Genomic DNA, 14,688 nt, shown 5'->3' on the forward strand with positions numbered 1-14,688 from the left:
TGGAAAATAACAGCTCATTTTCTTATGCAAAACAACTCTGTGGCATACTGAAGACACAGGGAGTTATTCATATGGGAAAAAAAAAAAAAAATTGTGAGTTGACCATGCTGTGCAGTGCTACTGGAAGGTAGGCATTTACATAGTGCTGTGATTACAATGTATTTGCATCCAGTGTGACAGGCATTTCCATGTTACTAGGATGCCAGCAGTGCTCAGATCATCTTGGCTTCTCCCAACATAAGAAATGCAGTCAAGTCTCTGTTTGCTTGAATTGCTTGGCCCAGCAGAACATTGACGTTTTTTTCTGCTGAGGTTATGCTATACAAGACAACACTATGCAAGCAAACCGGGGTATGGAATGGATTTAACGGAGGCCAAGTGCTGAAGGGCAATAGCATATTGAACATTATCCAGGGGAAATACGAGCACACCAAAACAGCTGTTGGAGAGTGTAACCTTTTCTCACATTGCACTCAGGTGAGTACAAGGCAACCCTTTTAGGAACATATATAAATGAAAGTGATTTCTTAGATTAATACACTGATGGTTTGAACATGAAAAGTTGTTTTATACTGTCTATTGAGATTGGTATCTAGCTCAGATGTGGGTCAGAGGAACCAAAAATGACATGCCTTATTCCCCTAAACAGCCAATAGCTTTTCATAAAGGACGATAATTCAGTGAAACTAATGCCTAAAGATTGCTAAAGAATAAAAGATGAGTATCAGTAAAAAGTCAAGCAGTAAAAGTTCAGGAGATGTGAATATTTAATAAATCAGTAGTCCTTAGCAAGTAATATTGGCAAAGGGGGAAACGTTCAATCAATAGGATCCACATTCCCTTTCCTACAGTTCTAGCTCTCCTATGGCTTGTCAAAGGCAGGGGACTCAACAAAAATCCATACCACAGTCCTCAGAGTTACAGAAATGTTAAGCCAGAGGCCTCACAGATAAATTTTTTAAAATACACTGACATTAGCTGAGCAGATAGGGCCTGAGCTACTCTGCAAGTCCAGTCTGGGTTATTAGTGAACTGAAGCTGCAGACATCAGCAGTGTCAGCTGGATCCAGACTTCAAAAAAGTTTAGAAATAATTCTGTGTGCAATTTCCAGCCCAGCGAGGGTCAGCAAGGAACATACAGAGAAAGAAGAGAGCTGGGCAGGAAAGAATAATTATCAAGAGCAAAAACCAAAATTACATGAAAATGTTTTTGGGGAAGAGTGATGCTCCTAGAAGATGGCACATAGAATGAAATATCAATAAAAAATAGAAAAAATCACTGCATCGAAAGTATCAAATACTGCATGGTCCTATTATTTGTAACAGCACCAATGTGCAAATGCTGGCCACCCCAACACTCTTTGGTCCCATCGTGATAAGTCTTGCATGAATAAACAAAAGAGACAATGGCTCAAGGGCCTTAGATCTTCAAGACGTATAAGGAGATGGATAAGCTTTGCAGATACAATATGAGAGTAAATAATTATAGTAAAGAATTTTCTAGTTATGTGCACTGAACCTGTTTTTTCTTTTTTCTTTTCCACAGTCAGTAAGCCAAATGGTCAATGAGAAAAATCACAAGATGATTTCTGTTAAGATGTTGTTCAGAATGTAAATGTGTCTTTAGAGATATTTGCATATAAATGCAAACAGTGGTCACTGCTAAAAAATAAGCCATGTTTCTGAAAGAAATAATTTTAAAGGAAGTGTTAGAAACAGTTTGTCAATTTGCATTGTACTGTTTGGTTATTCACATGCTAATTGTATTGTTCCTGCTGTCACATTACCTTCAGCTTGAAGATCAGTCAGAAAAAGAAATTCTACCCTACCTGTGCCAGTAAGACAGTGGAACAAAAAATGCCAGTGAAGTGAGTTGTTGTTTATGGCTATTTTAATTGTAGGAGATATATGGGGTGGGATGATCAACTTTTGAATAATCTGGACAGCTTTTATTTTCCTTCCCCCTTTGAAGTGGGTATGATTATTTTGATTCCTTGCTGTCAATTCTGCTTGCCATTCCCATTTAAGTAAACTCCTGAGGTCAGTGAGATAATTTTCCGAGTGATAAGTAAATTTTAAAACAAATAGTATTACCCATAAGGAAGAGAAGCAGAATTAGGTTTATGCTGTCTGTTTTATCCTGGTCTTTCATTTTGCTTTTTTGTTTGACAAGAAAGCTAGCAAATATTTATTGAACAACCTGAAAATTTGTTATATATTTGATAAAAGTTTATTACAGTTATTAAACTTCTCTGCTGATTAATTCCATCAGCCCACGATGTCTCATGAAGTACTACATAATGTTACGTTTAGTTTTCATTTGTGTTTTCAATACAGACTGACTGTATTTGCACTCCAGTTTCCCTCATGCATGTGTGCATAGATATGTATAAATATGCATAATTTTATTCTTTTTGTTTAAAAATAATTTTGTGCAGTCTGGATACAAGTAAACTGACAGCTACAAAAAAGCTTGTTTGTTGAACGTGTCAATGCCACAATCTATTGTAATAATTATAACTACAGCTATGTAATATGGTGACGCTATCATATAATCTCTTTATAAATTTACAATTAGAAAATACCATTACTGGTGATGCTGAGAAATGACTGTGGAATATGGCTCTCAAACTAACCTGTATACTTCAGAGCAGAGTTTTGACAGTCAAGCTCTCAGAGTCCCCTTAGGAATATCAAATATTTTTTACAGAATTCTAGGGAGGGGTTTTTTTTGTAAATTAAGAAAACCTGTAATATTTTATACAGAACAAAGTATTTGGTCCATATATCAGACTCCAGAGCCTTTTAGCTCCTAAAATACCAATTTTTTAAGTTACTATATACAGTGGCAGTAAGTTAATAGTTAGCATAAAGGTCTTTCCATAGGTGATTTCAGACACCAGTTGGTCAGACAGACAAAAGCGTAGTGAACTTCACTTCACAGGTTACTTTAAAATGCTCTCCTGATGGACGAGCATCTTGTCAGCTTTGAGAAAACACAGTCTTACAGTGCTAGCCAAGAGGAAGGGGCAGCACAGCATGTGCAGGCAGGTGCTGTGTTTTAGCAGAGCCTTTTCCACCCTGTTTTCCACTCACCCAAATTTCCCACTCCTCAGTATTGTGGACAGTGCCTGTGGCTTGTGATGCTTTGCTGAGCCCAGGATGACCTGCTCTACTTTTAGTTAGGATGAACTTGTGTCTTCCCTAAGGGATGCGAATATAAGACCTAGGCATGAGGTAGAAAAGAATTACACCCCATGAGTTTGCATGTCTGAAACCAGAAAGACCAACTGAGAAAAACCTTTCAGTACAGAATGACTAACCTCCATGAAAATTAAGTTGTGAGGTTTTTCGAACGGAAGCAGGGTCTAGTCAGAAAATAAGATTTCTGTTTCCGTCAAAAATCCTGGAATTTGTTTTGATTTTGCACTGAAACAAAGCAAAATGTTTCCAAATTTTCCAATTTCCCCTTTCTTACCACCAAATGAGAGAGAAGATACACACAAATCATTCCAGAGCTGCCAAGATGTCAAGTGACTACTATATTCACACAGAACATAAATTCAGTTTCAAATCCCCCTGCCTACCATAACCTATACAAGATACATAACCAGAGGATTAGAAAGTTGGTTTCCTCTCTCTTCGTCCGGTTAATACATATCTACTACTTGTATAAAATGTAACAGTTTCAACAAAAGCAACATGAGACACTGATCTATTTAATTATTACCTACCTCTCCAGGTATTCTTGCAGGTATTCTAGAGTTGACGTGTCTCCTTGTCTCCCTATAAAAAAGTCTGTATCCAAAATGGGGGGAAAAAAAATCAATTACTTATTCTGCTCTGGCCTTGCACTCTGAACTATTTGTTTTACTTCAAGATCTTTCACAAATGCAACATGCTAGTATAACATTCTTCATTCTCTTTAAACTTTTATGTTTTAAAAAAAAGTATTAATTTTACTAAAATGTAATAAATTGGGATAAAACCTTCTACTGAGTCTGAGTCTGTTCTGAGTAGATAATAGGGTATCTGCTCAACGAAACTCTTCATCTTTTGCTACCTGTCTTTAGAGGTTACAAAAAGAACCAATTAACACTTGACATTTCCAGCTCAAAAGTTTTGTCAGAGGACATTTGTAAGATTTGAATTTTTTTTCAAAATTTTCCTTTAAAAAACCCATTTCAAAAAAATTTCAGTTACAAACCACTGAACCGAGGTTTATTGAAGAAGTATGCTCCTTATTCTGAAACAAAATATGAGCTAGATGACCAAAGAGATTTATTCCTGCTTATCGCCGAACAGTAGATATGAGACTCATGTTCATTTGGGGATGCCTGAGGCTGCAAACTGACCAACTACCAAAAAAAAAAAAAAAGAGAAAATCAAATAGAAAAACTAGCATGCAGGAAAGCAGGTAGGCACATGCTGACATCTCCGCATGTGTGTCTGACGTTTCCAGAAAATGTTTCATTTTCAAGAAATCATATTCTTCCAAGGTTTCATGACAAAAAGTGCAAGCAATAACAATAATGCTGGTAAAGGAGGTTCTTTTTCTCTTCTGGATGTTTAAACTAAAAACTCATACAATGGTGATTTTAATAAAAATAATTTTGCAGGAATAAAAGACAGGTTTCTTTTATCTATGTACTCATGGACTAAATTGGATATGACCATCCTTCCCAGGTTACAAGAAAAAATATTCCACACACTTAGCATGCAGTTTCCTTATCTGACATCCTTTTGTCTGTCAGATCGTGTGGCTATCCTCTGTTAACCTGCACACTAAGCCTTGCGTCTGAACCAGCTTGAACATCTTCAGAGCACCCAGGCTTTGTAAAAGCAAGTATCCATTTAGTTCCGTGTCTCATTTCTAACAGAAGCCTACAGCAAGTTACAAAGGAAGAGCCAAAACTATGAATTTACTCAATTTTTTACATCACTGAGAAACCAAAATAATGTCCATTTATTCTACACTGTTAGCATGATAATGTTTTAGGTAACACTACTCATTCCAAGCAAAAAGTGTCAAATACATTAATGGTTAATCCATTTGAACTCGAGAAGAAATCCAGTGTACACTTTAGAACACTAATATCCCTCCTATGCCTTTATTATAGTTCAGCCAATTGCAAGCATTACTACTACCTCCTGGATGAATAATCAAGTTGCCAGTGTCAAATAACGCTGTATTTTATGAGTCTATATGGTTCTTTACACTCTAAAAAAAGAGAAAAAAACAAAACAGGTGTCACTCTTTTTGTTGACTTTCTGTTATTCAGTGCATAGGGTAACGTGAATTACTCACCCTGCTCCCTCAGGGAGATAGCCAAATAATAGAGTAGCTACCACAGGCAAAAGATCACAATGCTATTTTCAAGGATAGATGTTGTTTCCACAGGTCACATGCTGGGGAAACGATGGCCTGGTCTGAGTCTGTGGATACGCTACTAGCTAATAAAGGTAAGAAGTCAGTGAAAAATATTTTTTTAAGAACATGTGCCAACCCAATTCACAAACGTTACTGTGAGGTTTTCACACAGCTCCCCAGTTCAACTCTCCACGTGCTTTGAACCACACCAGTGCTACTGCTGGAGGCATGTGAGCTGCCGTGCTGAAAGGCAGAGGGGGCATGTTTCTCCAAGCTGCAAACACAATATACATTCTGGCCAATGCTTAAGGGACATTTAAGAAGGCAGAAGTGCTCTGAAAGAGTTTTGTTTTATGAATATAACAGTTGTTAAACTGTCCATGCAACGGTCCTGTTTCTCCTATTTTTTTAAATAAAAAAAACACAAACCTTTTCTTAGGTTTCTCCTGTTCTCCTGTTACAAAGAAATATACGTGTTGTGCATTGACTTTCAGTCAAAAAAAAAATTATTTCTAATATATCCAAAGTCACTTCTCCGAGAGATCCCATTCCTACTGACCTGAAACCCCAAACCACCTGTAACTTAAAAATTTCCTTGCCTCTGCCCCATTTTCCTGCAGTAACTCTGTGGCGTGGACCATGGGGTGCCTCCACACTGTTTCTGAGTAGTATTAACTTGACTAACACAACTAAATTTGGGTGCTGTCAGCTTTCTTTCCTAAGAGCTTGCGTTTTGGATTAATTTTAAAACAATTTATTCCCAACAAACCTTTCTTTGTTTCATTTTTTCTCTTAAAAGTGCAAAAAAATGCTGAACAAAGAAGTAATGGAGAGTCCATCTCTTCATCCAAATCTTAATCATTACTTGAAAGGAGATGGAAGTGCTATTTAGGCAGGTTAACCTCAGCTCTGAGAGGAGCACACTACCACAATGTGACTTAATTTTCTGCTTGCTTCTTCGACCAGGGGTCAGCCTCGTATCCCTAGTGTCCTAGTCACTACAAATCCTCTTGAAGACCAAAATCTCCAGGATCCCCTTTTTGACTAGTGTATTGGTGCTAGAGAGACCAAACCTCGGCAGGCAGGTATTGGGAGCATTCCTCAATTAGTGACTCTCTGAAAGAATTCTCTTAGTCACCTTGTCATCGCTATAGTTTCATCTCGTATTTATTTCTCCTGCAACAGCCTCTTAAGACTAACTGCTGGCTGACAGGCAAAACAATATCAGACACATAAGTTACACTATATATGCTGCATATATTTATATAAACACACACACATGCATATACATACATAGAATCTGCGCTGGTCTTTCAGTTTTCCTCTATCCATCATCTCATGCCTTTTTCCCCAGATGGCTTGGCAGCTTTCAGGACATTTTTGAAGTCAGAGTTCAGTGAGGAGAATGTGGAGTTCTGGTTGGCCTGCGAGGACTTCAAGAAAACCAAGTCCTCCGCTAAGATTGCCTCAAAAGCCCAAAAGATTTATTCTGACTTTATAGAAGCTGACGCTCCAAAGGAGGTAAATAGATTTTTGCGTGTACTTTGGGTACTGAGGATGGGAATCAAGTAAAAAGTTCAGACCTCTTATGGTTTATATTTTAAATACATTCTTCACACAGGGCATGGGCTTATCTCACCTTCTGAAATTTCTGCCTTAAGATTTAAGGAAATGTATGTTCAATATAATTTGTTTTCTCTAGCCATTTTTGTAACACAATAAGCACCATTTCCCCCCTATTTTAGGTACCAGTATATTGGAATGGTGAGGATTCTATTTGTTCTTTTGTGCAGGTATTTTTGACATGATGAAAATTAAAATCCAAACTTGCAAAAATTTCCATCACAGCATTCAATTTTATAATTCTTTAAAAAAATTCTTACTGTGAAGGAACCAATTGCTAATAATTATTGTTCACATTCTACTCACTAACAAACTTTTACACTAATATTTTTGCCTTTGATAGCAAGCATGCTTTGAATGTCCCCATGTCTTACACATGACTGAAATCCATTTTATTGTTATTAAAACTAAAATATCCTTACAAAATACATAGGGCCAAAACCTAAACCGATGCTGAGTACCTTCATCTCTAATTTACTCTTTGGTAATCGGTACTTCATAGGATTTGGTTTGACAAAAAGATGAGATAATCAGAAGCAAGTTTTTCCCTTCTTTTTTTCAGTCATGCCATCTTTTTAAGAGCCAAATAAAATGAAGAATACAGTATGCTAGAAAATGAAGGGATGACCTTCCTGCTTATTTGCATCTGCCAGGGTATCTGGGAGGAAATTCAAATGCAGACTGTGTCCTGTACATGAACAGAATTCGGCTTTCCAATCAAACTGACATTGGTTTTATGCCTCCTTTCTTCCTACAGATTAATATTGACTTCCACACCAAAAGCCACATCTCTCAGAATATCTCCGAGCCCACCCTCAGCTGCTTTGATGATGCTCAGAGGTTAATCTATAGCCTCATGGCAAAGGACTCTTTTCCCAGGTTTCTGAGGTCAGAAGCCTACAAGGAACTAGTAAAGATGCAACAGAACAGAAATCAAAGGAGATGGCTCCCATTTTTGTGAGAAAATACCTGAGGGATTATGTATTTGTAAATGTCTCCCATTGCAACTCAGTACAGATATTTTATTAAAGTGATTGTACAAACCAGATCTAAGAATTGCCTTTGCCAGTTTGTTTTTAAGTACAATATACACATGATACTTTTTAATGACAGTGGAGAAATATTCAAGAAACAGGATGGAATATGCTGAGACATTTGAGCTACCTTTTTAGTAAAGAAGTTTGCCATTGATAAGTTTTCTAGTGCTTGCTTTATTTGTCAAAGTGTTTTCACATTTTTGAGCAGAATGTTTTGGTTTTCTGGTTGATTTTTCTTTAGAATTATGGCCTCAAAAATAAACTCCATTCAGGGGACTTGAATACATTTACTCATTCATTCATCATCTTACTTATAATTTGTAAAAAAATTTAAAATCCTCTTTTAAACATGTTTTATACCAATTCAAAACAAGAGAAGTAGAAATATGGTAGATAACACTATGATAATTTTTAATAACTAAGCAGCTTCTTTAAAACAAATGTTCCTGGCATTCAGAGGAAATTAATGTTTAACATGTTTAAATTAATATTTTAACATTGTTTTAACAGCTGTCTTCAGTATGACTTCTTCAATTTTCTTTGTGTTATTTAAATTTCTATTGAAAAGTCTAATTTATTAATTGTGTAGGCATTTTGGGAAAAAAATGAGTAAATCTTCCTTTGTATATTTTCAATTAATAATTCATTTTCTTTGCTTTTCCAGATGTATCAGTCATACTGTCCCCATGCACTCATGAAGAAATAATGTCAATAATTATTACCACTTTTCAATGAAATAAAGATAAGCAGAAAAGTAGACATCAGAGAAACAGTTTTAGGTAAGCAAGCATGTAAATCAGAATTTAGTCATGGTGTTAGTTTTCAAACAAGCAAGACATGATAGGATTATAGTGCAATCTTCAGGTGTATCCAAAGGCACACACTGATCTCATTCATTGCTATTAGAGGATTTATTGCATATATTTAGGTGAAGGAAGGAGCTGTGGCATAGTATTGAAGAAAAAATATTTTAAACCATATGGGGCAGGAAGAACTGTCACTATGGAAAATAATTCTAAACACAAGAGACAGCAATAAGAGATTTCTAAAAGAAGAAAAATCTTTTATTTGATATGAATTTGATCTTTTTAATTCTTTTGCTTTTGAGCTGCTCTAAGTCTCCAGGAATCTCTCCCTGTTTGGAACTCTGTTTATGCCTTCTACATACCCTCACATACTCTATGCAAAAGTTCCTCTCTATTTTATCAAACTACATTACGGAACTAATTAATTTAGCCAATAAAGGATATTAAGGAGTCTGAAAGCCCCAATATGCTGCCTTCGGTTATATACTTCGGTTAATGTCCTGCCACAGCTTATACAGGTAGGTAGGTAGGTAGGTATCTAGGGCGTAAAATATCTGTTCTTTGATACCCATCATCTATTCTATCACCTAGTTTTTCTTCTTGCTGTCTCCATTTCTTTTTCTTTTCTTTCTTACCCAGTACTAGTGGTTAAGAGAGAAATGAACACGATCGCTGAAGTTTAGCTACAAGGAGGATGTGGGTTTGTTTTGCAGTCCCACAGCTACCATTCATTTTGCAATGATACTTCAGTGGAAAATTGCAACTTCCGCCTGCAGCGCAGCCTTGGCATCCTTTCTGCACCAGGGGATTTCTGCTGGTTAAAGTCACAGTAAAGACAGCAGTCAGGATTGCTGAAATGACATAATTTACTCAAAAATGTAGCAAGTAATTTTCCCTTCTTACAAATCCAATTCTCACTTTCAGAAGAGAAAATTCCCACATGTAGGAAGAAGGGGCATCACGTCACCTTTCTTAGTAAGGCAAGTAGAAAGTAAAAAAATTCTGCTCTACCATTCATTTGGGATGTAAAGATAAAAAAAGGACCTTGAAAAGAGATGTGTGATCATGAAATCTCACAATTCTCTCTGTGCTCATTTAAAACTCGTACGCTTCTGACTTTACCCCATCACAGAGCTAGAAAGTGGTAGAAGGATGGCTGCCAGGGATCTCTAATTCCTGACTGTTTGAAAACACAGCATAAGGAGAAGTTAAAACTATATATAAAATAGTCAAACTTGAAAAAAAAAAAGCATGTTATTATTCTGATAACTATATAAAAACAATAGTAGGAAGCATCATATCCACATGATGTCTGGCTGATTCTCTATGATCAACAACATAATTATTATCAGAAGAGTAGAGCATTCTTAACATTTTAGCATTTGACATTAATTTTAATAATTATATAATAAAGCATCGTGAATGGTTTTAACACATTTTTAATTAATTTAGAATGTTTTAAGAGAAATGTACGGTAATTGCCCTTTCAGGGGTTATCACAGAGTCAAGTGAAAAGTAGCAGTACTAATCCTTTCATAACCCCCTAATTAAAACTATGCTAGATTTAATTAACTAACAAGGTTAATTAAACTTTTCTTGTTGATCAAGCCTTTCAACATTTTTATTAATTAATCTGTTTCAGATGCTGAAATATGAGATGAAACTTTGCAAAGTTTAGGTAAATGATCACTATAACTTCATATCAATGCAATGATAATTGGATGCACATTCACAATTAATTTTTAAAACCCTCAGAACACTATCTGGCTATATCATATGCAATTAAACAAAATAATCTACAGCATATTAAAGTGGTTTTGACTTTAACAATCAAATTTCTGAAAACTTCTATAACTTATTAAAGCATTATTAAAGATCCAAAGTATCTGAAAACACCCAGATGTGAAAGATTGGAGCCAGTAGTCTTTATTTCTCTTTATTTTCTAGGTCTAAAACTGATGCTTCATACTTCTACAGCACCAAAAAAAGCTCCCAGCCTAGCATTCAAGCTCCGATAATTTGACATAGGAAAAGGCCAGGCACGGAATTGTGATTTAGAAGATTTAGACTGAACTTTGCCAAAATCCCAGAGCTTTACCAAGGACTTCCAGCATGAGCTTTGCCCAATTGTATAACCTGTTGTGCAGCAGTTATGAAATTGAGAAGTTACCTCCATCTTCCATCAAAATGTGATATATTTATGCCCTTTAATATTTGGGGAGCATGCAAACACTTCAGGAAGGCAGGATCTATGTTCAGGCTTCAGAGCAATCCTTCAGAGCAAGCCACTTGATATCAGAGTAGTATCTTCATTGTCGAAGCCACTAAAGTTTGAGAAACCTGGATATAAATTTTGTGGGGAGGGGTCATAACTATTCTTACAAGTTTATACATCACCTATTCCTGTGAAACCTCAAGCGCTAACACATTATCAGAATTATTTATCCTAGTAATAGCTCTGTGTTATGATGGGAAAAGAAGAGCAGACTACAGTGTTGTTAATACTGAATATTACATGTTCAATAATTATCTTACAGAAGTTATGGTGAAATTTTTAGAGAGGCTTTTTCCTGGGTTTTTTTGCTAGCTCATAATAAAAAGAGGAAGAAAATACTGTTGTAGCTAAATAGAAAGCAGTCATAAAAAGTTGCGTTAGAAACCATGCTTGCACTCCAAGCCTCCCATGTGCTTTCACTGAAAAATGAAAAGTGGCTATTTGGTTTTTTTCCCCCTCTGTTTACAAGTCCAAGCCAGGCAATAACCTCAATTCTGAGAAGAATTTTTTTTTTCAAGGACTTAATCTCTTTCAGCACAAAACCATAGATTTACAAAACCTCCCTGCCAAATAGAAATGGTAGAAATAAATGCAAAGAGGACACCACATTTCTTAAAAAAACAAAAGTCTCAATTCCTGCATGCAGTGCCAATCCTTAAAGTTCCAACAGCATCTGGACTCACCAACTCCATCAGATCCATCATGCTCACATCATGACGGAACTGTCCCAGAATTAAAATTAAAGGCATAATAATAAAATAATATAGAATCATAGAATCATAGAATCGTTTAGGTTGGAAAAGACCTTTAAGATCATCCAGTCCAACCATTAACCTACACAACCAAATCCACACTAAGCCAATCAAGGGTAGACTAGACTAAACCATGTCCCAAAGTGCCACATCTACCCGTTTTTTGAACACTTCCAGGGATGGTGACTCCACCACCTCTCTGAGCAGCCTGTTCCAATGCTTGACTACCCTTTCCGTAAAGAAATTTCTCCTAATTTCCAGCCTAAACCTCCCCTGGCGCAGCTTGAGCCCATTTCCTCTCGTCCTATCACTAACTACATGGGAGAAGAGACCAACACCCTCCTCACTACAACCTCCTTTCAGGTAGTTGTAGAGAGCGATAAGGTCTCCCCTCAGCCTCCTCTTCTCCAGGCTAAACAACCCCAGTTCCCTCAGCCGCTCCTCATAAGACCTGTGCTCCAGACCCTTCACCATCTTCATTGCCCTTCTCTGGACACACTCCAGCACCTCAATGTCTTTCTTGTATTGAGGGGACCAAAACTGGACACAGTATTCCAGGTGCGGCCTCACCAGTGCCAAGTACAGGGGGACAATCACCTCCCTGCTCCTGCTGGCCACACTATTCCTGACACAAGCCAGGATGCTGTTGGCTGCCTTGGCCACCTGGGCACACTGCTGGCTCATGTTCAGCCGGCTGTCGACCAACACCCCCAGGTTCTTTTTGGCCAGGCAGCTTTCCAGCCACTCTTCCCCAAGCCTGTAGCGTTGCATGGGGTTGTTGTGACCCAAGTGCAGGACCCGGCACTTGGCCTTCTTGAACCTCATACAGTTGGCCTCAGCCCATCGGTCCAGCCTGTCCAGGTCCCTCTGCAGGGCCATCCTACCCTCCAGCAGATCGACACTCCCACCCAACTTGGTGTCATCTGCAAACTTACTGAGGGCACACTCAATCCCCTCATCCAGATCATCGATAAAGGTATTAAACAAGGCTGGCCCCAAAACAGAGCCCTGGGGAACACCGCTTGTGACCGGCAGCCAACTGGATTCAACTCCATTCACCACAACTCTCTGGGCTTGGCCGCCTAACCAGTGTTTTACCCAGCGAAGACTACGCCCGTCCAAGCCATGAGCTGCCAGCTTCCCAAGGAGAATATTATGGGAGACAGTGTCAAAAGCTTTGCTGAAGTCCAGGTAAATGACATCCACAGCCTTTCCATCATCTACCAGGCGGGTCACCAGGTCATAAAAGGAGATCAGGTTGGTCAAGCAGGACCTGCCTTTCATAAACCTGTGCTGGCTGGGCCTGATCCCCTGGTTGACCTGCACTTGCCTGTTGAGTTCACTCAACATGAACCTCTCCATAATCTTTCCTGGCACCGAGGTCAGGCTGACAGGTCTGTAGTTCCCCGGGTCCTCCTTCTGGCCCTTCTTGTAGATGGGCGTCACATTGGCAAGCCTCCAGTCATCAGGGACCTCCCCTGTTAACCAGGACTGCTGATAGATGATGGAGAGTGGCTTGGCAAGCTCCTCTGCCAGCTCCCTCAGTACTCTCGGGTGGATCCCATCTGGCCCCATAGACTTGTGAGTGTCCAGGTGGCGTAGCAGGTCATTAACTGCTTCCTCCTGGACTATGAGGGCTCCATTCAGGTCCCCATCCCTATCCTCTAGCTCAGGGGCCTGAGTACCCTGGGGATGACCGGTCTGGCTGTTAAACACAGAGGCAAAGAAGGCGTTAGATACCTCAGCCTTTTCCTTGTCCTCGGTGACAATGTTCCCCCCAACATCCAGCAAGGGATGGAGATCCTCCTTAGCTCTCCTTTTATTGCTGATGTGTTTATAAAAGCATTTTTTTATTATCTTTTACAGCAGTGGCCAGATTGAGTTCTTGCTGGGCTTTTGCTTTCCTAATTTCCTCCCTGCATGATCTAACAAGGTCCCTGTACTCTTCCTGAGTTGCCTGCCCCTTCTTCCAAAGGCGGTAGACTCTCCTTTTTTCCCTGAGTCCCCGCAAAAGCTCCCTATTCAGCCAGGCTGGTCGTTTTCCTCCCCCCGGTTGGTAGATTATATATTTATATATTTTTATATATTATAATATATATAAATATAGAATAGCAAGTATATATCTAAACATAATAAATGCATAATTAATCCTCAACACAGGACTGATACCAGGATTGTTCTGAAGCACAGGATCCCAAATCATAGGCAGCCAGCTATATTTCCAGTGGCAGACAGGACTCTGTGAGACTGCTACCTATGTCTTGTTGAAGGTTTGTTAAATTCAGCATGCTTCTGTAAATGTTGAAGACTCCGTATTTTCTGTTTTGTCAGAAAATTCTCTGCTAACACTGTAACGTAAAACTTGAACAGACACACATAATCACAGGCTTTACACAAGAACCTCCAAGACTTTTGTTTTGATCTTGATCCAAATAAACATGTTCAGAATACAGAATCCCTCAAACAGTGTCTGCTGCTAAATAAGACGACCATCACGCTACGAACCTATGCAATTTGAGAAGAGCTTTTCACCCATTAACCCATACTGAATAACAGTTTTGCTCACGTACCCAAATATGTAAGTCTAATATTCACCTCTGGTTACAGAGTTGCCAAAGTGGATTAGCAATTAGCAGTTTTCAGTGCAGGGCTCTCCTAAGGCATTTTGATTGATGTCAGACCAGAGACCTGTCCCCATGGCACACTGACACCCTGCTCATCCTCTCCTCCCTGAGCTCTCGCCAGCTACTGGGGCAACAGCGCCCTTCTTAAACTAGCCCTATTTTCTGTATGTAAGATTTCCCTCTTGAGGAGATGTCTATGG

General features: G+C 38.5%; 1 protein-coding gene across 1 annotated transcript; it reads left to right on the plus strand.

Annotated features, from left to right (window-relative positions):
* The first annotated feature begins 1,857 nt into the window (after positions 1–1,857).
* LOC104032420 (regulator of G protein signaling 21) lies at positions 1,858–7,955 on the plus strand. The gene is made up of 4 exons (XM_009484773.1): positions 1,858–1,868; positions 5,387–5,463; positions 6,726–6,892; positions 7,752–7,955. Exons 1-4 carry the CDS (start codon positions 1,858–1,860, stop codon positions 7,953–7,955), a joined length of 459 nt encoding a protein of 152 aa, XP_009483048.1.
* The last annotated feature ends 6,733 nt before the right edge of the window (positions 7,956–14,688 follow it).

The sequence above is a fragment of the Pelecanus crispus genome, chromosome 5 (genome assembly GCF_030463565.1).
Source record: "Pelecanus crispus isolate bPelCri1 chromosome 5, bPelCri1.pri, whole genome shotgun sequence".
In the NCBI taxonomy this organism is placed as follows: domain Eukaryota; kingdom Metazoa; phylum Chordata; class Aves; order Pelecaniformes; family Pelecanidae; genus Pelecanus; species Pelecanus crispus.